At 39.6% G+C, this 25,812-nt stretch overlaps 1 protein-coding gene across 14 annotated transcripts in view; it reads left to right on the forward strand.

The window, feature by feature from the left end:
- CTNNA3 (catenin alpha 3) overlaps positions 1 to 25,812 on the forward strand; it is a 438,881-nt gene that overhangs the window by 102,119 nt on the left and 310,950 nt on the right. For 13 of the 14 annotated variants that reach the window (XM_069019044.1, XM_069019041.1, XM_069019045.1 and 10 more), the window contains one exon: positions 550 to 753. In XM_069019044.1, the coding sequence (XP_068875145.1) occupies positions 550 to 753 (204 nt within the window). Of the gene's footprint in view, positions 1 to 549; positions 754 to 13,624; positions 13,704 to 25,812 lie in introns of those variants that run through there. The other variant, XM_069019053.1, reaches the window with a different exon arrangement.

The raw sequence follows: 25,812 nt of genomic DNA on the forward strand, positions 1-25,812 counted from the left end.
TGTTTACCTTACCTACTGAAAAGCAAAAGGACACTTATATCTAGGTCCTTTGAAAAAATAGTTGTTAAACAAAAGCTGCAGTTTTTCTTTGCCCATATTCAGCCTGTTGAAAGTGGCAGCAGTGACTTTGTGCCACTGTGGATTGCATTGGACTAAAAAACAGCAGAGTCAGACGGCTCATGTAATCTGATTTAACTTTCTCAGCTGTGAGCTAGCACTGTTGGCTCTGAGTTAAATCCAGAGGTTCTCCTGATCTCTAAAAAACTGAAGTTTGGAGGCATTGAACCCCTCTTTCAAACAAAGCTTCGACTCTGCTCTGAGGGTCTGAATGGCAGAGAGAACCTGGGTTTGTCTGCAGATGACCTCTATGTGTAGCCCCCCTAGGGAGAACGGAATCTGCCATAGTCAAAAGTATTTTTGGCGCTTCCAGTGGGAAGGGCTAGAAGCACATCTGGGAAGCATAACGTGACTGTAGTTCCTGCAAGTAAAGAATAAAGCAGCAACTTCATTGGACTTACTTTTCTTACCTGTACTCCTCATTTTTTGCAGAATTTAATCGTCCTGGATCCTCTCGTAGTGAGCGAAGAGAAAGCGAGGCCCTCCCTGGAGCAGCGGCTGGAAGCGATCATCAGCGGCGCGGCGCTGCTGGCCGACTCCTCGTGCACGCGGGACTCGCACCGCGAGCGCATCATCGCCGAGTGCAGCGCCATCCGCCAGGCCCTGCAGGAGCTGCTGGCCGAGTACCTCCGCAACGTGAGTGCCGCAGGGCCTCGCTCGGGGGCTGCCTCACAGCCTCGGGCTAGGGGAGGGTAGGATTTCACCCAGAATTAGCGTAAAGTTCAGTTTAACCGGCATTTCTCAACGTGCTCTTTAAAAGGTTCAAAAGGACGTTTTTCTACGGAAATCTAAGCCAAAACTAAATACAAATCCCCCAAATGAGTATGGGTTGTATTATATCATGTATATGAAGTCTGTGGAAATTGCTATGCCACAGACAAAATGTACATGTTCAGGTTATTTTATGCTTGTTGTGAACTGTCACTGGTTCAGAACAGACATAATCCTTCATAGCCCAGAAACAAGTGTTTCTTTGTAATGCCACTTCCTAGACCAGAGTTTGAAAATGTAATCTCTGTTCCTGTAGAATGCAACAATTTAAATAATAATTTCTTAAAAGGTAAGTAATGTGTTAGTGTTGTTTTCAAGTAGGGTGTTCACACCAGAAGAGAAGAGCACCAATTTGCAAGTGTAAGAATGACTAAATTGCTATATTGGGAAGACAGGAGTGTTGGGTAAATCCAGAAATCTGGTTGTCTGACATGCTTGCAGGCTAATTCAGCTGTAAGTTTTTTGAAAAGGAACATAGTTGGCATTTTAAAAGTGATTGTTCTTCTATGTTTGAAAAAAGGATTTGACACTTGTTACGTCTGGCAGGTAAATGTTGAAAGAGGAGACTCAATACTGTTAATATAGGTACAAAATGTTAATCTCATGCTTTTCCTCTGTAAACACTTTCTGTAGGTGTAATGCTCTTTTCTAAACATACCTCAGGATGATTCATCAAGCACATTGAGAGAACAATTGTGTGATACAGATATTTGTTCCCTTTTTGGGAAGCTGAAATTCCTTTCTGTTCTGTAAGGCATAGCAGTTAACACAGTCTAAAGCTGTTCTAATGAGACTGTTTGCTTTGTCTTACTCTATTGTCGTTAGGATAATGTGGTATAGGGACTAAAATAATCTATGCATATCAGATTTTTTTCATCTCACAGATACTATACATTTTGATATTTCTCTTTATTTATTGAGGGGCAGGTGGAATTTACAGATGCTTTATTCAAGTTGTGCTTTCACTCTCTATTCCAGAGAAAGGTGCTATAATATTTTTGCTCAGAATGCTGTTGAATGCAGCATTAATTCTTGAACCTCTCTGGAAGTGCTTTACACATGGGTTAGATAGTGAGATTTCTTCAGCTCTGGTCATCTTGGGATGTAAGTCTTTGGTACGTTGTTGTAGCAGATTTCTCTTGCAATATGTGTTCTAGGGTGGGTCAGGGTTTGCAATTAAGTGGCTGAAAGTTTTATAAGGGAAGGCATTCACCTTTAATGGTTGAACTCAATGGTCTTGAAGGTCTTTTCCAACCTAAATGATCCTATGATTCTATCCTGTCGTAGCCAGAACATGTGGCAGGGTGCAGATGTGGTGAACAGCATCCTATATCAGTCCAAAAGGCTGCTCTGGGTTTGTTCCAAGAACGCTTTCCTATGTATCTCTGGCATGAAACTACAAGATTTTAAGTCCAAATGATCTTAAATTCTTAGACTCTTGAAACAAAATTGTGATGATCTTTTCTATTTCAGAAATAGTCATGGTTTTAGGGGTACATAATGTACAGTAGGTGGAAAAGAATAATACATAATCCACCCCACTGACTTGAGAAAGTCAGAAAGCAGCTATTGAAATATGACAGTAAGGGAAAGTGCCATATAATTTGCTGCAGAACACAGTTACTGCACAAGGTGGCAAAGACAAGGAAGAAGAAAGGAAAAAATACAAAAGATTTAAAGGTATGAGGTTACATAACAGGAGGGAATGAAAAGTTTTTAGTTTCTTTTAGAGCTCTTGACCTGCTTAGACAGTTATTACTGAATGGAAAAACTCTCACTGAGAATAGGTTATGGCTATTACTGAGACTTGTTAAATACGTTTTTCAGTGGGAAGATTATCAGATGTCAGTTACTTTATTTCACAGCTCTTACCCGCTGAAGAAGAGATGATAGATCCAGGAAACAGTGCTGATTTATCAGTGTCCTTTTGGCTCTTCTATTAATAGTTTCAGTGAGCCAGGACTGGGAACTGAATGAGCTATAAAGATGATGACAGCCATTTGTTACCATAGCACAATCTAGGCTTGTGATTCCCTTCCTCTCCTTGGGAACACTGTTGTACTCCACAGGCAAGTGCTCTGTCTGTGGAATACTTCATGGGAATTTGTGTGTGTGCCCTCCTGGCTTGTGCCCTGTGCTCTGAGTAAGGCCCAGAGCCTCTGTGCCACAGCTTGTACATGAGAGTGGAAACTTTTCCTTGCCCACAGTCTACCCCAGCCATGCTTTGCTCCTGGCTTTGTGCTCCTGGTGTGTGGCTCCCAAGCCCAGCGTCCCTGCTGTCATTTCAGCCCTCTGCACTCCCGCTCACGAGCTGTGCTAGTCAACTGCTTGGAAAGGTTTGCTTTTTTGGAGACGGGTCTCCTATTTCTTGCTGGCACATTGGCTTGATTGCTTGCCTTAAGGCTTCTTCCTGTCTGAGTTTTGCCAGTGGGAGCTGCTCTGCCTTAGAGACACCTCACCCAGTAAGTGCCACCTCCACAGATCCTTCTCTGGCTGCTGGTTTGCCAGGAAGCTCTGGGAGCTGCACTGGTGACATCCAGGGTTGCTCTGGTGCTGATGGTGGATGTGCCCTGCCTGGTAAGTGTTGAGCTTCAACAGGGGTGTTGCCAAGGACTTGGGTGCCTAAATTCTGTGTAGACTCTGCGTTGTCTGTTCTTTTGAAACTAGGTCTCAGTGCTTGAACTATACAGGAACTTAGGATTTAGCCCTAATATTTGAAACAGTATAAAGAGTATAGCTTTTGTGGTTCCTAAATTTATGTTTTAAATTTTCCTCAATTATTTACAGTGTCTAATAAGCCTTGAGGACATCAAATGAAATTAGGAGCTTGTTGGTGTCAGTAATAAATTTTCAAAAATCTTTTTTTAAAGAGTTTTCAATGCAAGCTGGGAGAAACATCTTTTCAGAAGATACTTGCTTTTATGTGAGTGTGTTTTTCACAGAAGCTTTATCACAGTCAATGGTACAATGGAAAGTGAAGCAAAATGCTTTCCACAAGAGCCTGTAAGTTCTTCCGTGGAGAGTAATTCCGACACATAGTAAATTGCAAATACATTTATAATTCTCCTGAAAGGCAGCAGGTTTTCTTCTGAATTGTTTCAAAAATTCTTTGAATTTGTTTCTGTACTGTTGTTATCCTTTCTGAATTTTATTCATAGACATGAATTGTTAGGGGATATATTTGCATTTTAGGACACCCAGTAACAGGAATTACTACTATGGTTCTTATCAATGGCAGAATCATACTGTAGTGTGGATAATAATGTAATAATGTATCCATGGGAGTAATCATTTTGTTCTAGTAATAAGCACTTGCTTTTTCCTAATGACAAGCTCTTGTCTTTTCATCCTTCACAATGAAAAGTTATTGAACACATTGGAGTGCCACAATACGAGCTCCCTGTTGAGTTTTTTCTGAGCTTTTACTGAGTCACAATAAGGACGTTCCCTTTCCTGGGGGGTCCGAAGGGATGATGGATGGAGCTGTGATTGAGCGTGAGTGGAAGTGGCTGTTGTGAGCAGCACTAAGTGGTTGCAGGTACTGCTGTCTCTGCCTTCATTAAATAGGGTGGTGTGCCTGAACAATTATTCTCATCCTCCTCTGGCTTTCAATAGAGATCACTCCTAGATTGTTAAGGCTGGTAAAGAAAGGTCAGATACACTGATAATATGAGAGCAGCTTTCTTGAAATTGAAAACTCCTTACTTTTGGAATGTTGTTTCATGATATTTAAGCTTCATTAGTTTTAGTTCATTAGTTTCTCAGCTTATTATGGCTGTAGATTGGAGATACGTGTGTGTGTGTGTGTGTGTATGTGGGTCAGTGTATTTTTCTCATCACTTCTGATTTTGCTTTCTTCTTGTGTATTCCAAAAATTTCTGTTTCTTAACTGGGTTTTTATGTTATGATTCCCTAAATGTTTGGGTCAGACATGGGTAATTTAGTCTGGACGTGCCTGTGGCTCTTGTGCCACAGGTGGTGGCAGCTGCTGTGTCCTGCTGTCCCACAACTGTGCCGTGTGTGTGGCAGGGAGCAGAGCCAAACCAGCCCTTCTCACACCAGCAGTGCTTCCATTTAAAAAGTGTGATGAGAATAATGATGCATTTTACCTCGAGGCAGATCAAGAAGTGAACTGAAGTTGACCACCTTGTATGTATTTATATTACTGCTAATCAAGCCCAGGCCATCCATGTAGCCTAAGGGCAGGCCAGCTGAGCAGGAATGTCATGTGCTCTGGGACACAGGACTGCTCAAGAGTGATGCTGCAGGGGACATGAAGTAGCTGGTGGCAGGCAGTGAAGCACCTGTACTGTGTGTAGGGCACACTTGAACCTTGCTGGGAATGCAGCTCCTGGAGCTTTATGAAACTGGTTTCCCTCAAGGCTCCCTGAAGCCTGGTGCTTCACCACAGGCTAGTGTCCACAACTTCTGGGTATGAGCCATGTTTGGATCTGAGCACATTGGCTGAAGTGCTGTGAGGATGAGACTAGGAGCTAGGATCCCTGAAAGCAGAGGGATAACTGGGACAGGGACAGGGAGTGAGCTGGATTGTGCCCTTAAGGAAAGGTGTGCAATGCAGAGCCTTCTGTAGCCATGAGGGAGGTCCAGCTGCGGGAAAGGGGACACAGTGGAGAGCTGGGACTTGTGCGTTGTGTCTCTAGATTTCACACTCTGATTGTTCACTTACTGGAACGTGAGCATTGGAAATTCAAAACCAGAAAATGGGTGGAAAACCAAGAATCTTTATTTACTGATGGTATGGTTCTGGGCCTTGCTCTTTGTCTCAGCTCTTAAATTTGATTGCTGTGGAGTGCTAATGCCTCGCTCTACCTCTGTATTGAGTACTCTTCAGCAACAGCTTTAAGGTCTGACCCACTGTCTGCATGTGGAGACTGTGATTGATAATGTTTTCTGTGGTTTTATTGCCGTTCTTACTCTTGGAGAGTGGAGGGACATACAGATGCCTCAAGCATACTGATATCTCAACTTGATGTTTCTTGTACTTCATGATTTCCTGATGAAGACTTTTAACACTTTCCTGGATTTCCAGTGACACCTGAGGAGGTAAAAATAGGGGACTGTTTGACTTGTCCTTTGAGGTTATTTCCACTTTCTTTCATAAATATGTAACTTGCAAAGTTCTGTGTAGTAGCTTTCTGAAGAACTGAGCCCAAACTTGGTAGACTTGACTAACCAGGGAGTTTGAAGAAATTCCTCGTTAAGATCTTCAGGAACAGAATGACTGTTGGTTATTCATGGAAGGGGTTGAAATAACTGACTTTCTGAAATCCTTGTTTTTGAATCCTTTTTTATTTCTGAACAAATAGAAAACACTTGTATTTGTGCCTTTTTTTGTAAAAAGAGTGGATTTGAATGCCCTTACTTTACTGTCCTCTTCATATTCAAACATCTTATGAAAACTTCCAGAGAAATTTGAAGTATGTCAAAATGTAAGCTAGAAGAGTTTTGATGTGTGGGTGGGAAATGTCACTCAGTTCTTTTCTTATTCATGGGATTTTTTTTATTTTTCATGGCTTTATTGAGTATTATATTTTTCAAAAAAGGATGTATTCCAGTAAGATTGGTATGCCCATATGGCATATTATGCTGGCATTTATGCAAGAAAATATGTAGTTTTCATGATTCTGTTGTTCACATTGCCTGAGTAGTTGATTGAGTTGACTTTGAACACTCCTACAGAGGATTTTCTTCCATTTTGTATGCAGTATGTGTAATTGAAAATTATTTTTCTGAATGTTAACTTTCAGCGAACATTTTGTTTTATGGGGAAATTAGATATGAATTGTTAAGGAGGAGGATCATAAGTGTACTTTAAAGACAGAAGTAGTCTAGTGAATTCCCCAAATAGATTTACAGCTGAAAAATAAGCTGCAGTTAAATGTACCTGATTATAGATGCTCTTACAGACTTTGCAGTAATCTGGGATCTCTGCACGTGAGCTGGAGAAGGATAATGAAATTCTCTCCTTAAGCCCTGCTTTTCATTGAATGGTTCTGAGCCGAGCTATTTCAGGATTAATCGGATCTGAACCTGAGGCTTGCACGGGAGTAATGGAGCATGAGGAGCGACTCATGGCTCTGTGGAGGGTGATTCACTACAAGAGTCAGTAATTTGTATTTAGCATACCTGACAGCACTGGAAATTTATCGGGTTGCTGAAGACTAATTTTTTTTTTTTTCAAGAAACCTTCAATAAGGTAGCATTTGCTCTCCCCAGGATGAAATAAATCCTTGGTTATGGTAACAAACAATCATTAAAAATAAATAATGAAGTAAATAATGAAGTATTTGTTAACTCAACATCTACCTAGCTGTTTTGTTTACAAGAGCATTCCTATTTTTAGAGTTTATTGAAAAATTGTTGTTGTTACGTAGTGTGTTTCTCAACCAGTTTCCTATTTTCTGGAGGGTGTTAGACTGGTCATTTTTTGAAATGTCAGGATGCAATTTCTGGGAATGCTACTGAATTCTGCTGTTTCAGATGCATTTATCTTTGTTTTTATCCTCTGGTATAATGCAGCTGATTTTTGTTGTCCAAATTAATTTCTAAATTGTACTCTGTTTCAGGTTAAAAATTACTTATTTTTAGTTATGTAACAGTTCTAATTAAAAAGGTCAATCATAATTGATAGTTCAGGGAGCTCTTCATAGACTGTTGGTGTTGTAGGCCCATCCAAAACCCAAACCAACCTGGCTGGAGTTGACTATGCTTTGAGCAGTGGGTTGGACCGGATGATGTCCAACACTGCTGCTGTATTAAGTATGTGGAGTCTGATGCTAAACATTTGAGTAAATTCCAATGTTTGGGCAATGTCCTGGATGACTCTGCCAGCTCCTTTCAATGTACAGTAAATACCATTATTTACTAATGGAAGATTAAAAGACATTCAGGTAATGACGCCAGGACAAGAAATGACATAAAATAGCAAAAGGAAAGTTTCTTTCATTTGAATAATCTCTGGTAATCTTCAGGTGGTGAAAGAAGAGTAGGTACTGTGTTAAATTCTGTGGTAATGAATCCTCTCTATAAAAAAATACCTGGTAGAAGTCATTTGGGAAGTGGTTGGTTAAAAGCTCTTCCTAAGAATTTCATGACCTGGCTGTTGAGGTCTGCTGCATGGTTAAAAACAAAGGCTTTTTCCTATAGTTACTTGGATTTAGGATACTTGTATGCCACCGACCTATAAGATGCAGCGGTTCTTAATTTGTAGAACCAGAAGTGACTTCTCTGATAGAAATGGAAATATCTGCATAGTTGTCAGCTGACTTTTGGACTTAATTTCTTGCGTGACTTCTCTTGATCTTTTTTTTTTTTTTTGAAGAATGAACAATGGAGTTTTATGTGAAATAGCTTATGGTCATTTTTGATGAAATCAGTACTGTATCATATTGTAGAAAAATTGTAATTCTTGGTCATAATTGTTCAGCCAGATCTTATAAGAGTGACTTAAAGGAAATTGGAAACTTAAAGATCTAAATCCCAATTCCGCATTTCCATATTCTTTCTGAAAAGAAAACCAAAACAAGGCTTAAAAAACAAAGCCATATCTTTGTCTTTGATTATAAGCAGCATTTACTGGCATTTCCCTTTTAACTTTTGTTTCAGTGGATTTGTTTCCAGTTGCTGTTTGGTGTTCCTGTCTGATGTGCTACTCTTCTTTCCTTAGTTAAGTAAAATAAAAAGGAAGAATATGATTTTGTATAATTGCATTTGTGACCAATCTGTATGATCAGAAGGCTGGCAAAGTAAACAATTCCCCCCCAAATTAATAAAAATGATGTGCTTTAGTCCTTTCAAGATCAGCTTTTCTCAAGAACTGCTTCTCGTGGTTGTTTTCTAAGCCTGTGTTGCCAGTTGACACATTTTCTTTCTCTGAGTATGCAAAGAAAATAAATGTCTTAAATCAGACAGCTGCAGTGCTTAGTAGAATACATTAAATAAGTTATTCTGATTGCCATATTTACTGGAAAATCCTTGCTATCTTAGGTTATTCTAATTGTCTTTAACCATTGTTTCGTTACCAGTAGCAAAAAATAAAGGAAATTTATACAAAGATGGAAAGAAATGATATGTCAGCTACTTGACTAGGGGCTGTACTCAGGAATAATCTAAGATTATCTTTTCTATCAAGTAGCGATGTTTCTAATTTTTTCTAAACCCTGATATTGTACAGAAGGAATTATCAGTCTGTAAAAGGAGATAAGTGGTAAAGGAATCTCTCCCTTCATTTTCTTGAATATATTTGGCTCTCTGCAGGAGAAATGAAGAATAATAATCAATTTTTATTCCATGTAAATAAGAGAAAATAAGAAATATAATAATTACATACACCCTGGAAGCAGTTAATGGAAAACAAAAGTGGAGCCCAAGGTAAATCTCTCCTCTGGGAACTTGATTAGTGATTCTTTTCTGCTTAATATGGCAAAAGAGCATTGTATTATTAACGTGCCTTTACTGTGCACACATGGACAGTGTACACATGAGAGAGCAGATGCACATAAACCAGAGCCGTTTTGGTTTTATAATGATATTTCCAGTTTACTGTTTGCAGTAATAAGGAGGTGAAATAGGGGAAGACTTCGCAAAGTTCCTGTAGCAAGTGTGAACTAAAGGAGTCCGAACAATGAATAGATAAAGGAAACATGAGCTGCTGTGTGACAGCTTGTGGCTGTTTGCTAAGGAGGTAAGGTCTTATTGGCATTTGTGATGTGCCCTACAGCTGGCAAGGAAACAGAGGTTTCATTGCTTAGCTTTCAAGTAATCAGAAAAACTTGTTTCTAATTTGAAAAACAAGAGGCTTGATAATCTTTTGGATTCTGTCTGCCACTTCCTGTGTTCAACTGTGCAGGTGTACGTTAAAGCAGGATGTTGAAATGAAATGCACTGGGATGTCACAGGTGATGCTGACAGATACTGCCAGGGCTGTTAGCAGTTTCTTACCTGTGCTCTCCTGAACAGCTGGGGAACAACTGACCAGGTTGTTGAGATGAAGTATTATCCTGGATCCCAGTGGGAAACAAGGGTGCTGTCGCATATGACCAAGCTTGCAAAATCTGAATAAACGCCAGGTAAGGCTGACAGGTCCTGAGGCTGTTTGGCTCCTTGTTTATTGTGGTTCCCAGAACACCTGCCTCTCTCAGCTGTAAGAATGGAATTTTGTAGAGCAAGACTGTTCAGGGACTGGTACCTCCAAGTTCTTCCCAGAAAGACTGGGAACAGCAGATCTGAAATTTTCAGGGTTTGGTCCCAAGGCCATTTTACAGAGCTGGCAGGGCATATGCCTGTTTTGTCAGAAGATGTGTTGTGCTTTCTCTGTTTCCATGGAAGATTCTGCTTTTGATAAACTGGCAAAATTTAATAGAAGAAAGATTCCTCTGGAGAATCTCCAGCTGTATTCCTGATTTCTGATGTTGTGCTTCAATTCTTGCTCTGTTTTCCATTTAGTCTGTGGCATTGTCAACACCATTTTAAATGTCTCATGGAATTATAAGCACAATGTGAGTCCTCTTTTTCTCATTCCATGTCTGGGCGAAATGTGATGTTTGGCAAAGGTCAGATATTAAAATTACTTGCTTGGCACTTATCTACATGGAGATCTATTAAAGTACTATATTACAGACCTAAATAGCTATTACAACTTAAGTAAAATAGGGAGGCTGAAAAAATGACCAGGAGGAGTGGGTTTAGATTTTTGTTTTGACTGCTAATTAAGGATGAAAGTTTTAATTTTTTTGTCTTCTAGCTAATTCTTGTAGAGAAGAGTCTGTGTATATCTGTGATACAGATAGATCTATAGGCCAGCCTGTAAATCTGGAATCATCCATTGCTGGCAAACAGCTGGAATAGGATGCTGTCCTCATACTCCCTGTGGCTGAGGAAGTAAATGACGTGGAGTAAATGAGCAGGGTCCTGGGATTGCTCTGTAACATGGTGCTGCTGTGGGAGTCCTGGGGAACCACTGCTGTCTCACTGGGAACGCCGTGCCTTCTCCTCAGGCCTGTGGGGCCTGGCTGCTGCAGAGACACAGATTTTTTTAGATGGTTTCTAGGCCAGAATGTCTCTTTGCTCCTTTGCCCAAATAACAGATGTTCTGTGGCAAAAACTATGCAGCAAGGCACAGTCTGATCAACAATCTGATCAACACCAAAGGCTTCTTTACTCAGAAGAAAGAAGTAACCTGCAAATTTAATAGTGGAGAAAAGGGTGGAAATCTGAGCATGGGAAGTAATTTAGAAGGGAATAATAGGAGGGAAAGTAAAGACTTTTCTAAGTGGGGGACAGGAACTCAAAAATACTTTCCTACCTGCTTCAGGCATCATATAAATAGGTGGGAAAAATTAATGCAGTCAATAAGGCAAAGTGAGTATATGCCAGAAAGAGTTCAGGATTATTTAAGAAAGGAGTTTGTGAACCATTGGCCTTGATTGTAAAAATCTGTGAGGAATGAGTGGTTCCAGGTAACAGAAAAGCTACATTTATCTTAATAGGTAAATTCCTTTATCTAGGGAATTTATAGGTCAGTCCCTCTAACTTAAATAACTGTGAAAAAGCTGCAGGAAATCCTTATATATTCATTTCCTAAAACTGCTCAGGATAAGAAGGTGGTGCTGAGCCACAAGCATGTATTTTCAAAATACATTCTGTCAAATACATGTAGTTCTTTGAGAGAATAGCTGGCTAGGGATTAAAAGGGAAGTTGTAAACTGATGTAATGTTGTACACAGCATTGCACACTGAGAGGATGTTTTCATAAACAAACTAGAGAAGCACAGTAATTGTATGATGAGGGAAAATACAGGTCACTGAAAAACTGAACTGGTATTTAATCTATTGCAGGTCAGTTTGGGATAGCTTAATGAAGTGTGATTCTGCAAGGGCTGGCCTGGGACTCACGTGTATGGTGCATTTTCATTAGTAATAAATGAAATGAAAGTAAATAAATGGCTTAGGGAATGAAGAGTGGAAGTAATTGAGAGCTTGAATGATGCTACCCTGGTGCAACTTCAAAAGATTTTATAGGTCAATAAAAACATTACCTCCCCCTGCCCCTTTATTTTTGGGTTTTTTTTTTAGTTTGGAGAAACGATCTGAAATCTGCAGACTGAAGTAATAAGTGCAATTACCCTTGGGAAGAAGTTCACTGTATACATAAAAATGGAGGATTTGTGGCTTAGCAGTGGTACTGCTCTACAGCTCCCAATGCTATACGAAAATTAGGGATGAAATGAACTGTCAGTAGGCCTTAGCTCAGTAGGAAATTTTGGGCATCACAGCTTAAGAATAACAAGGGTTGATAAGAGGAACAAAATGAAGCAGGGATTTTATAACTTATGAAAAGTAGGAAGCAGCTGACTTAACTGAGTCTCTGTAACTTAGGAAGAGGTGGAGAAGAGGAACATGCTGATATTTTCAGATATGGAAGAGGTTTTTATAAGGTTTGTGCTGTTAAGTTATTCTCCATATATGTTCAGAGAAAGACAAATGTAATGGGCAAAATGCAAAATCTGTGCAGTGTTGGAAAAAAAAACCCAACTGTGTAGATGGGTAAGCACTGGAGCTGTTCCCTTGGGAGGCCATAAGTTGGTCATGCACACATTTGAGACTGGGCTGCCCAGTGTCTGCCTGGGAGCTCTAGGAACATGTGGGCTGTTTCAGAGTGCTCAGGGTGCACAAAGTGACCATGAGCTCCCTCCTAGCCGCACTGATTATTGGTTTACAGTTTTACTGAAGTAATATTCCCAGTCTTCATACTTTATTTTCCTACTACAAATTGCTTTTTTCCATGGATTAGTGTAGGTTTGTAACAGTGAATGCTTTTTGTATGCAGTGATCAAAACTAGACTGAGATTTGGTGGGGCTTTTAGACTTCCAGGCCATCTACAGATAATAATCTGTCCCTTCTACAATTTTGTGTTCAAGCATCTGGGGAAGGCTGGTTAATAAAAGAAGCTATTAATAGTTATAGGCATACTAGGAGTTTATTTCTTCATGAGCTATTTGCATGAAAGTAGTACATTTAACAGTGATTCAGCTTATCATACCAGCAGGAGTTTTTGTATCCTGACAAATTTATAACTCCATTAGAAAGATTTATCTAAATTTAATATTTAGAGTCTACCTAACAATTTTGCATCCTATAATCTGTTCATAAACTGGAACTTAAGTACAAGAAATAGAAAATAGGAATTTTTCTGTACAAGATTAAAACTTTAGCAACCAAATTGCATTTGTGTAATATAATATGTGAGCTGTTCCCACATACTAACATTTTTTTCTGAAGAGTATGGATATGGATTGTAATAGCAACCCAGCCAACCAACCAATCTCTCTGTAATTTAGTTGCATGGTGGAAATCCCCAGTAATTTCCTAGTGTTAACATAAAATCAGGTGAAAGCTGCCTGGAGTGTGTTGTGGCCAGGGGATGCCTGGGAGGCAGGAGGCTGCTGTGTCCATAGCAAGTAGGCCTCACCTGAAAGTTGAAGGGAGGAAATTTTCCCAGGGTTCTAGAAGAGGCTCTCCAGGACTGATGCAAACCTGGGTGCTGATGCAAGGTGCTGGATGAGGAAGTAAGAAAAGAGTAACCTACTCATGTCAGGATAGAGATGGGGGGGGGGGGGACGGGACGGGGGGACAGTCACTGGTGTTACTTGGCCATGTTAGCTTTTTTTCTCAAAGGGTTGCCATATTCCATAATCTCCCTGTTCTAATAATCAGAAAGCTCCAGTAAACCCAACTTCAGAGATGGAGGATGCCTCTGCTCCAGACAACTGAAAGGAAAAGCTGGTGCTGTGCCACCCCAGGATGATGTCACGCTGTGCCTCTTCCCAAGCACAGAAATGTGTGTCAGCAGGGATGGGATTTTGTGTGACTGCAGTGCTCTGCTCCTCAGGAACTTCTGCCAAACAGCAGGAAGAGTTCTTGTAGGAGAGAGCTGTTCACAAAAGTGTGTCTGCAAAAAAACAGCACCAGGAAAACTGAGCAGGGCACGGTGTTGAAGCTGTGCCTCCTGAGAGGTCCTTTGGTAGTCATGGGTGGATGTTTCAATGACTGGAATACAAGAACAACCTAGAATATGTCTTTGTAAATAGAAGACACAAGACAGCTTTGCAGTTCTTCCAGAATTTTTACTGGTGCTTTAGGTACAAAGTGATGGATTTATTCTGGAATAGATGGTAGTTTGTTTGCCTGATCTAGATGAAGCAGCTTTTGTTCCACCCCCCCTACGACCGGGTTTGGTGGTTATAAAGGAAGAATGACTTCATTATGTGTTGAACTGACTTTTTCACAATAAACTTGAGAATCTACAAGCATACTATCAAATGTCACTCTTCTATGTTTTGTATTTCACAGTTTAAAACACAGTTTTTTTTCCAGAGTTGAAATTAGAATTGTTGACATTAAGGAAATGAAAATGATTGATGGAGTGGTTTTACTTGACCAGCTGCTAATGATTTCTCACTCAATATCTCGTTAGCTTGTGCTGAAGTCATGCATACGGCAACCTAGAAAATAGCCCGAAGTTCCTGAAACTATAAGGAAGAAAAACATAAGTTATTTTGGTGCTTTTGATCTATGAACCATGATATAAAATGTGGCTTTTGATGTTCTGGGATGGTGTGATTGATAGCATAATTTTTGTTATTAAATTGTTTACTCTTTACTGGATGTTACAGTGTATTATATTTCGGCTCAGAGGCAGAGAGAAAGGTCACTTAATTTCCTTGTTGGCCACTGTAGCCCTTGCTTGAGTGGAGCTTTTTGGGGAGAAAGGGAGAAGGCATTTTCATTGGGAACAGCTGAACATGCTCATCTGAGAGAAACTTCTGGAGCTTCCGAAGATGGTGACTGTGAAGAAAGAGGAGACTATATCTGTGGCTCCCGAGGGAGTTTCATGAAGTTACAGCATCTCAAAAGCCCTGCTGAGAATTCTTAGCCTGAGAACAGTTTTGTAGGGAAGGAAGGGTCCATGATGAGCAAGAGAGGGGTTGGCGGACCAACACTTTGATTTTCAGTTTCTTTTGTCCATCAGGGAAGCTGTGTTGCTCTCTCAGAACTGTGTGGTGATAAAACACAGCTGTAATTCAGTGGCTTTTTGATTCTCTCAAGGAGAGGGTGGAGAAGGCTGTGGTCAAGAGGGGGGCAGTCCCTGGGAGGCTCCCAATAGCCACCTGTCAGTGACATAGAGTTTAAATTCCTAAATCACTATATGGATGAGTTGCTTTCTTCAGTGTGAGAAGGAAGGAGTAACCCTCTAATTGAATACTCTTGTAGTATAGGAAATACCTTGAAAAGCTGCAGGTGAGCGTTTAGTTATGAGATCAGCCAGTGTGTTGTGGCCATTGCCTGTGTCCAGCTGTGCTACATAAACCTCTCATTCCTATCTCCAGTGCTGACTCCTAATTCTCTTCTGTACGAGTGCAAAATTCCCACTATGAAAACATCAAATCCTCTAAAGCCAATGGTGGAACTGCAGCTGGCTTTAATGGAGCCCAGAGCATTATTGTGTTTCAAGGAGTTAAGCTCAGCTCTGGGGGTCTTACTACTTTTTTAAAGAGTGTGGTCTGTATTGAATATTTTATGCTGTTCTTCTTTGGTTTTGCCTATGTTGCCTGGCACTCTGATTTATTTCAGTGTCTTACAAACTTTATTTGAAATATATGCTCAATATTTTTGTTAAAATACAGTCCTGGTTATATTTCCCCTTTTTTTCTTTCTTTGAATGGTCCTGTGGTTTTGATGTTTCTGCTGACATTCATGATGCAAAATGGAAGAACTTTTGCAAAGCAGAAAGAAGAAATTATGGCTTGACCTAGTGTTGAAGCTGAGCAAATTAGCAAAAGAAAAACTGTTGGTAACCAGTGAGAAATCATCCCATTTTCCTCATGCATTTTTTACAAGTATTTTGTGGCAGCTGAAATTTCTGACCAGGACTAGACTCTGTCTCTTTTGCCTCAGACTGCATGTAATTATTCAGAGTATGCCATTTCTCCTTGTAGGAAGACTTACTCCCCACAGGCAGATGTAATCTATCATCTTTTCCTTCAACAATTCCCCTTTTCCCTCTACCCCAAAAGATATCAGAAAAGATTTATAATATTCTGCGGCCCATAAAACCTGCTTCATTATCCCTAAATCAAATATATCTGATTGCAAAGCTCTTATTTTTATAAAAATTTCGGGAGCAGAATATTTTATGGGGTTTGATGTGCTTTTCCTGAAGGCAAAAAATGCATTTTTTAAACCTCATTTTTTGCAAGTTATTGCTGCAAAGTAAAAGCCCTTTTAGACAGAAGGAGGATAATGGATTTATCTTGAGATGTCCGAAGAGAAGGAAGTATTCAAGCTGAAGAGATAACATCAATTCAGATGGTGCTATGTGTCTCTATTGTCACTGTCCTGTCCCTCTGATGTAACAAACACCTCATTTTACAGCCATGGCAGGTGAGGTGGGCAGCTCCTTGAATGGAGATGTTGTTTGTTCACTCCCCTGCCCCAGGGGAATTCCATTTGTTTTCAGACCAGTCACGAGGAAGGAGCAGCTGGATTTGTGCCCTCCCGTTTTCATTCCTTCATGTTTCCTTCCTTTTCTTGATCCATTACCATGATGAGCAGTTACAGCTTCCTCAAGTCTTTCATCACTGAATCATTGGGATCTTCCTTTTCCGTAGGCTTCTCTCTGGTTTCCCCTCCTTTCTTTCTCCATTTTACACATCTATCCCTTCTCCTTTTCAGATAGAATGAATTTACTTTCCTTGTTGGGTGTTTTTCCTAAAGATGTTTTTCAGTGAAATGCGGTTTTATTTTTGGACAGCTTTAATGGAGATAGTGGCTTTGGGTGAGAAATAACTGTAAGGCTCCCAAGGGTTGTCATGGGGAGTTCCCCCATTTCCCCTCATTCTTCCTTGCTGAGGTGTTTTTTAACCCCTTCAGTGAGACACCGAACTTACAAAGCAGCTCCTGCTACTTCGGTTTAGTTAACCCTTGATGCTGCAATATCTGTGAAAAAGATTTTATATTTATAATGCTTTCTTATTTTTTAAATTATTTCCCAATGTTACCTTTATTAACTGATAGTCCTGAAAACTGTGATGTTAATGGAAAAATACACCATTAAAGCAGAGCAGAGCTCTGCTCTTGATGGGCAGCATTGTATGTCTTTATTGCCCCATCTAATTCAGTTAATATTCATATGAGCAATACTTTGGTGTCTTTACATATATTATTGATTATTTATTAATAATTCTGCCTTTGATTTACTTTTCCACTTCCCTTGGTTTCTCTGAAGTCTTCTTAGGTGAAACAGGCCATTAGCAATGTTATTTTTAATATAAAAGCACTTAATTGAAGGTCTAATATATATTTATTCATTATATTTATTTGCCTCCCTGAGCAGTTTTGCAGATCTGGGTCTGTCTTTTTTTTTTTTTCTGTGGTCAGTTACTTCTTTTACTTCATGTGTGTGAGGCCAACTTTTTTATCCCTGTTACTGATTTACATTCAGATACTGTCCTACTGATTACTGACATGTACAGGAGATATTTGATACTAAAGAAAATGGAAATGGTTTTCAATTTGGGAAAGGCAGATCCCATTCTCAAGGGCTTTGCCTGTGTATATCCAGTCCAGACTTAAATTTAATCCTTCTCATCTTCTGTGTTGTGCCTTGTTAGCCTGTACCTCCTTTTAAAAACCAGCCTTAAATATCTTCTCTTTGAGGTCCATATAAATTTTGAAAATATATATTTTTTTTGTTCCTGCAGCATAACTTAGGTGCATCTATGATATTTTTAGCCCCTTTCTTTACATCCTCTCTCATGAGTAATGCTGACTTATTTCTGCATTTAAATCTTCATGTTTTAGCTAGCAATGGGAGTGCTTTTTTGGGTAACTATAGTATTTGTGGCATTAGCAATGCCCCTGCATAAATTCCCCTCCTCCCTCCTTATTTTGTAAAAGAAAAGCTACACACAAACTCTTAAAACAGGCCATTAGTGCTTATTTCTGGGAAGCAAAAATGACTCTTTTTTTTGAAGAGTAATTTTGGTTTATAGTAAGCATATGTTTGGTTTATACTTGGATATTATAGGGAGGAATCTTAGAATGCAAATCAGTAATATAAATTATCTGAAATCGATTCTTTATTTTGGTGGGTATTTTAATTTCTTTGCTAAAGTAAAGGTGGAGTCTCAAAATTCCTGAGGCAAAATGCAGGTAGGGAAGAAAGGAGTGAATGAGTGCCAAGGCTTGTGAATGTGGGAGAGGAGGCTGGCAGCACTTCACATTTGAACCATGAGATTGATTCTGCAATGCAGAACACAGGCAGATCTTTCTGCCTTTTTGGGATCAGGTATCTTCAGTGAGATTGTTCGTAGATTCGAGGAGTTATTCAGAGAAATAAAGAAATGGAAGACAGCTTCAGGAAGAAGGTAGCATTGAAGTGACTAATTAAGCCAGACAAGATTACAAAGCAAATTTTATCAATAATGTTTATTCCCACTCAGGTTCACTAATTCCATTCCTTTGATGTAGATACTGTGCTCCCCAGTGACTGGAGGGTTTTTAAGAAGTTACAGAAGCACCTATACTGTTGTTTTTGCTTTGAGATGGGGAGGGCATCATGTTCATCCCTTCCAGAAACTTCTAAAGTTTCTGTTATAATCACTTGATGAAAGTGGAATTAGGGCAGTTCATACTGCCATCTGTTAACCATATGTCTTCAAGTCTTCAGGGTGCAAAGAGATTATAAAACCCCCAAAACTTAACATCACCTTATGTAGTGGTAGAATAAAAAAAAAAAAAGATTGATTTTTATTAGCATATTCTAGCATTATTATATTTATGAATCTGTATTTGAAAGAGCTAGTGAAGAAGAAAAGGAGTCAGACAAGCTTCAGCATGTGCTTGGTAGGCAGCAAAGCTGCTCAGCTCTGGAGGTGGATACCTGAGAGGCATTTCCCTCCAGGATCTCAGTCTGAATAGCTCTGTCTCATTGCTGGCAGTCTCAGTTGTGACAGCTAGATTTTGGAGAAAGAGCTGACTTGCAGAAGGCAAAGAGAGCTATGAACTGTCTAGGTAATGCTGAAGCAGAAGACAAAAATAAATCTTGTTCATGAATCCTGTTTGCATATTCAGATACACCACTGATAGCTGTATTTTTTCCTTTCCTGGCAATGAGAATAAGGCTTTTGGGCAGTTATGGCTGGGTTAATTGTGCAAGTTTACGGGTTCTTTAAAAATAAAGTTACTAACAGCAAGACATAAAAGGGAGGTATGTCATTATTACTAGAAAAATAAATCACTTTCATTTTTTCTTTTGAAAGCATAAATTACAACAAACTAGCCAATATGAATCGTTCAGTTAATGGCTTTCCATGCCTCATTTATGACATACTCTTGTGTAAAACTACTGAAATTATCGAGGTGCACAGTGCTGCAGGGACACATCATTTTCTTTTAATGAGTATTCTCAGCACTAGTTGATGAGGTTTTGTTCTCTAAGAAACACAGAATTAGCGTATAATAATGTTTAAATTATTGGGCTTTGAAATACGTTTCATTGAAGCACTCACTTTATGATTAGATTGCAGATAGAACTATTGATGACATGCATCCACCTTAAAAGTCTGTTTCTTGGGGAATACAGAGTGGGAAGTACTCTCAATGAAAGCTGGAAAAAACATACTCTTGTATAAGTGCATGCTTCGAATTCTTCTGGTGTTTATTAGGAGACCATCCATCCTGTTCATGTCAGTTGACCTAAGGCAATTAATAAGGCAATCATCACATATCGCTGTTAATCCAGAGAAATTCTGTACTAATGCAGCACTGATTAGTGCTCATTTGTATATTATTACTGTTACATGTGGCATGTCTGTCGTGGTTGGCTTTGAAGTGTCCCCTGTCAGGAAAGTATGGGAGCTTTAATGTCCGAGGGCTGGGGGTGATGAGCTGTGTGCCACTGGCTCATTTGCTGTTCCACAGCGGGCGCTCCTTTGTGGTTTCCCATCTAAAGAGGCAGCTCTCAGAGGGAGTTATGTACATACCAAATTGATGGTGATCAAGTAGAATAGAAACTCCATGCCATGTGGGATTTTTACACTTGTACACGCTGCACTTCAGCTTACATAAAAATTATTGGAAAAGTTCTAGTGGCAAAATGGTAATTTCTTGGGGGTTCATTAAAATAACATCAATCATGAACTCTGATTATGTTCACCTTAATTTATTCTGAAACTTCATAACTGAAATTAATCAGATTCTATAATTAAGTAGAACAATAAAATGGAATTTTGCCTTGTTATTTTATAATAGAGCTATTAATTCATTCAAATGTTACGATTTTTTTGAGGAATTTAAGGAAAAACTGCTTTTAAGTACAGATCATATGGTCAAACTTGTACCTATTAGAGCTTCAAATGTATCTTTCTGTGTTGAAAAATGCTTGAGTTTTTTTGCAGTACTTCTGACAAGCAGGTTTATTGTTTGTTTACTGTTGTGGTGGACTTGAGAAACCTGGGAAAAAGCATTTCTCCTTTCTGGTTAGTTGAATCTTGATTATAAGATACAGACCCCCCTCCCAAGAGAAATCTCAGGGTTTCAGATGAAGTCTGTACTCCAGGTGACTGAGTGGATGTTATTCATGCTCCCTGGAAGCTGGCAGTGTGTCATTATTAATTACGTGATAGTTGTAGTTCTGTGTTGAGAATAGAAATCATTCACTGCTACCAGAACAAAGAGAAGAGGCAGCTTTTCCTGTCAAAGTAGATGTCCTTGCTGCAGCACTTGTGAATGTTGCCAGTTGCTGTGGCTTCAGAGAAGCTGTGTGCACGTTCAGAAGGGGACCAATAAGAGGCCATGTTTGGCTCAGGAAATCCCTGACCTACAAAGAGTTGGGATCTGTGGGGGCTTTCCAGGGAAATATGGCTGTGTGCTTGCCCCAGTCGAGTTCTTCTTTGGGTTTCATGTCTCAGCTGCTGTGCAGGACAGATTATCAAGGCTGGGTGTACCTTTGATGTGACCAAGTAAAACCATTATTGTATTCAGCCTTTACTACTAAGATTTGCCTTTAGGAAGCCCAGGCCCTGAGACCTGTGCAAAACTCCAGAGCAGAAAGACCTCTCCCTCAAGAGAGGAGGATCAGGCTACAGGATGTGAGTTAAGCTGTATTTTTTCACCTGTTCAACAGACCATTTTTGCTAGCCCCGCTGGGAACTGAATACAGCTGCTTGTGACACTGTATGTGATCATGTAATTAATTACATTCACCATCTTTGAGGATCTTCATTGCCAGTGAAGCAATATCCAGAATTTATTACAGTTCCACTGACACTGGAATCATGGCTTATTTCTCAGGTCATGGTGATGCCTGTGCACTTTTATTTTGTTTTCTTACCCTTCATGTAATGGTTTTTGCACAATATCTGTTCTTATGTCCAGTCTGAGGATTGGAAACAAGAGATAAAGCATGCCTTGAGAGAGAAGGAGAGAAATTGAGGGACTCTGAGTAAAGCAAGCCTAGTACACAGCTTCTGAGGCTTGCGTTTTCCATTTGTTGTGTGTTGCGAGAAGAAGTCTGATATTTGCAATGCATGTCTGAACAGTGTGTATATTTTAGGGGTTTTTATGTTAGTGGTAGCTCTTAGATCCCTTGAGAGTAGTTGGTACTGCAAATTTTCATAACTTTTTAATTGAAGCAGTCATTTGCTTTCTTGTATAGAAGGTGTTTGTTATTTTTTTATTTACTGTCTTGAGATATATGCAGGAATTTGTTAAATTAGTCATTAATCTTTCTATACACCACCTTCTCTAGACAGGACCTCCAGTCAGATACTTGGGCTTGCTTTGCTGGCAGCTGTTTCAACCCTGTGCATTACTGTACAAGCGTGATCCACTGGTGGATGGTGGGAATTGTTGCTTGGAGCTAGATTCGTTTTTAAAATCGTCTGGGGTTTTTTGTTGCTGGAGGTTATATTCTCTCTCAGTTTGTATTTTGCAAGAGTAATGGCTTCCCCCAGCTTTTTCTTGGTAAAAAGATCTGCCAGGGTATGGTGGTGTCACTTAACTGTGTGACAGAGATGGCTACTTCCACTTGTGCTGTGGGATCTATTGCAAAGGGAAACGATACATGGAAGTGACCCCCTCTTAATAAATATTTGAACCGATAGACTCCTTTCTTCTTGCTAACTTAGCTACAAGGCTGGGGCTTTATTAGGAATACTGTTTTGTTTTATCCATGGAATGAAAGCATTTACTGTTCCTGTGCAGCCAGAATCAGAACACAGCTGGCAGCAAGCTGTTGGCAAGCAGGCGTACACAGGCTAACATAATTAGGAGTGAGTGTTTTTTTGGGTTAGCCTCACCTAGGTTTTTTTCATGATGAGGGTTTTTTAGGGAAGGTAACTGCCTGCCATCTAGCTTTCTTGAAGACATCCATCTTATTGAGAATAGCAAGTTTTGGGCTGATTGTAGTCCATTGAAAAAAATGGTATTCACTTAATATTTACAGAAAGTCATGTCTTAACAGTCTGGGATGGGGGTGAGCGTGCACCCCCTGCTGCTCTGGGCCCTGGGATGTTGGATCCGTCTTGCAGAGTTCTGGAGTGGCCTGCTGGGGTTACAGAGAGCCTGGCATTTCAGATGCCTGGGAGGTGACTGTGAGAGCCTGAGGAATCTGTGAGGTGCTAATTCTGTGACTCTGCTTCTACCGTTTGTCCTGTAGTATGTGGGTCTGGAACGTGGGAGTCTTTGATTCATGATTGAAGAAAAGGGGAAATGTTGGGGTGTATGTGAATATTTACCCATCTGTGCCTCTTTAAGCAGATATATCAAAAACATGTCGTGTCTCTTGGCATAAAAAAGTTTTTTCTCATCTTCCCTAGTCTAAACTCACTAGTGTCCAACATTGAGAATGCTCATGGCATAGTTCTCCATAAATAGGAAATAAATGGAACCTTTGAACATCTAGGCATTTTGAGTAGCTCCATCAGTGCCAAGACCTTGTTTACACACCATAAATGTTTGAGGGCAGTGGGTTGCAGTACAGAATAGGAAGGACAGAGCAAGAATAACTGAAATGACTTTTTGGGAGGGTGGTATTTGCTCCTTCCAGCTCAGGCCTGCTCCAATAGCCAGAATGCCAAAACATTAAACCTCAAAAACAGCTGTGGAGTGATTCTGGTAACTTCTTCCAGCAGCCCAAAAGTCACTGGGCTCCAGAGTGACTCCTGCATGTTTGCTTGCAGTGGGTAATTAGCAAAATGTATTTCCAAACCATCTGTAGGAAAATTCCAGCGCTGTGGAAGGTGACCACAAGTTCAAGAACCCATGTAGTGAAGAAATCCAGAACTGAAGCGTTCAGGTTTAAGAGGCGTCTTAAAAAGACAATGTTTTGAAGAGGAAATAATTTATGCAAAATATGTTACAAAATCTAAGTGTTAAATAAATAAGCAGTACAATGTATTCTGTTTTGACACTTTGTTTCCACTTAACAGGTACGGAATGCAGATTAATTTGTTACCAAGTTTGAAGCTATTTTTCATTCTTTTCACTTTCTTTTGTACAAACAGTTGCCCTGTAATTTTAAATTTCAGTCTTCTGCTTTGGAGCTACATGAAAATATGGTGGGATAAAGATCCAGAAAAATAGATTTGTGGTTATATAATTTCTCTTTATTATAAAAAAGTTGCTTCACCATATGAAACTTTTTTTCTCCTATATTTTGGAAGGCTCATGTTCCCATTTTGTTTTTCACCGAGTCAGCGTGATATAATGTCTTTCTAATTTCTGTAATCTTTTATGATTACAACATGAGGGTAGTGGTATAAAAAGTCACTCTCATACAGTATTGAGAAGTCTTGAAGATTTAAAACCAAAGAATGGGATATAAGAATGCTTCAATCCAGATATTAAATGATAGACAAATAAGCAATGTAGTAATTGTTAAAAACGTAATACTACATTAATTTTTTTTTTTATTCAAAGGTTTTGGGTTTTTTTCTTTGTTTGATTTTTCATAATGTTAAAGGACTATAAACTTTTACCATTTTTCCCATATTACTACATTTTTCTGCAAATAGATGTTTCTTTTGAGTAATATTTTATGTTGTAGGAGTATTGTAAGGGCTTATTTCTGTTGCCGCTTCTGTCAGCAGCTTCCTGTGACAGAAGTAGGTTTTGGACCCCTTTGTCTTTTAGCAGAAATACAAATGCCTGATTTGGCAGACGCTCACAGCAGATTTTGTAGCTGCCTGTTGAAGTCTCCTGTCTGTATTGTCTTGCAGAGCAGTGAGACTTAATAAAATATAATCAGCCTTGACTAACAGCTGCATAAACAAGCTGCTTTGTTAAAAAATCAGGCTGTATTTCAAGGCAACAGGTAAGTTTGAGGAGAATTCAATTTTTTTTTTTTTAATTTTAATTCCTAGGAAAACTTGGCTATATATTTCAAGAATTTCTTAGAAGATTGAATAGTTAAACCCTCCCTCTGGAACCAGTAGATAAAATTCTACACATTAAACACAGTAAAAATGGTGCATATTCTGCAAAGGACAGAATTTTAGATTAAAGTTGTTTGGGCACAAAAGCAGTAACAAAATAATCCCTACAAAACAGAGTAACTTAATAACACAAGAAATAACTTTTGTTAATTTGAAGCTTTAGAAACTGAAGCTTGTAAAGTAAGATGTAATTAAATTATGGTACTGTACATACCAGTTGTTCTTGGTAATTGAAACTTTACAATATGAAAAATACATTACATCTGTACAGTTTATACAGGTAGGTAGGATGAGTTTTGAAAAAGGTTCACTTCAAGGGTCATACTCCGAAGTCAAAAAAATACTGCACAACTGAACTAATTACAAATTGTAGACTCGAAACAATTAATCTTTGTGATTTGCTTTTAATTTGAACAGGGATCCTAGAATCCATAGAATTGTCTTCTCACTTGTGTCCATAATGTTACATAGAATTTGGTTGCAGCCTCTGCTACAGGAAACCCCCGCCAGCACCCCCCTAAGCCAGCTGCTGGCTGTGCTCCTTGATCCGTGCCGCTGTTGTGATTGTGCTCAGGTCCAGCTCGGGCTCCAGGTGTGTGTCCACTGCCTCCTCCTGGGCGCTGGAGTCGTAGGGTTTGTGAGCCAGCAGCTCGTGGTGCACTCCACAGTAGCTCAGCGTGGGCTGGTCGTAGGCCAGGAATGTCGACACGTTCATGGACAGTGGGATCTGGGGCAAAAACAGAGGCGCAAAGCAGCCAGTTACCAAAAGACACAACCAAATGGTACTTGCCTGAATTGGATGTTGAAAAACCAGACTGTCTGCTCTCTCTATCCCTCTACCCACTCTTCTCCACCCAAACCCTGGTCCTCACCAGGATGTTTTAAACCTGACCTCTGCCACCTTTGACTTGAGACCCAGGACTATGTACATGCTTGAATGTGTTTGTGAAGATTAAGACGTGCTTGAAGTTATCTTTAGAATGTAATTAGCCTTGGCTGTAATCACTCTGTCAGGAAATATTTCAAAAGAAATGTAAATGCTTTTTCAAGTTCAAGTGTCTTGAATTTGTCAGTGAGTGTAATGCCTTTGGTCTTCTTGGAAATAGAAGTGAGAGGGTTCCTACTACTGAAGTGTTTGGGGAAGGAGACCTCAACCCTCCTGGCATTGTAACTAAACAGGGAGCATCCCTATTTTTCTCCTCCTTTGCAGTGTTCCTTCCTGTTTTCATTCCTAGTGGGATGTGTCTCAATAAATTTCTGGTTATGAAGAACCTCCTGTTCTTTAAAATTAAAAAAATCAAATAATATCCCAGCAATTGTAATGGTTAGTTCTCATCTCTGACAGCACTTCTGGAGTAAAACCCACTGCACTGCTTAATTCCTAGTGATATGTGAGCTTCATATTGT

The sequence above is a fragment of the Aphelocoma coerulescens genome, chromosome 6 (genome assembly GCF_041296385.1).
Source record: "Aphelocoma coerulescens isolate FSJ_1873_10779 chromosome 6, UR_Acoe_1.0, whole genome shotgun sequence".
Taxonomy (NCBI): domain Eukaryota; kingdom Metazoa; phylum Chordata; class Aves; order Passeriformes; family Corvidae; genus Aphelocoma; species Aphelocoma coerulescens.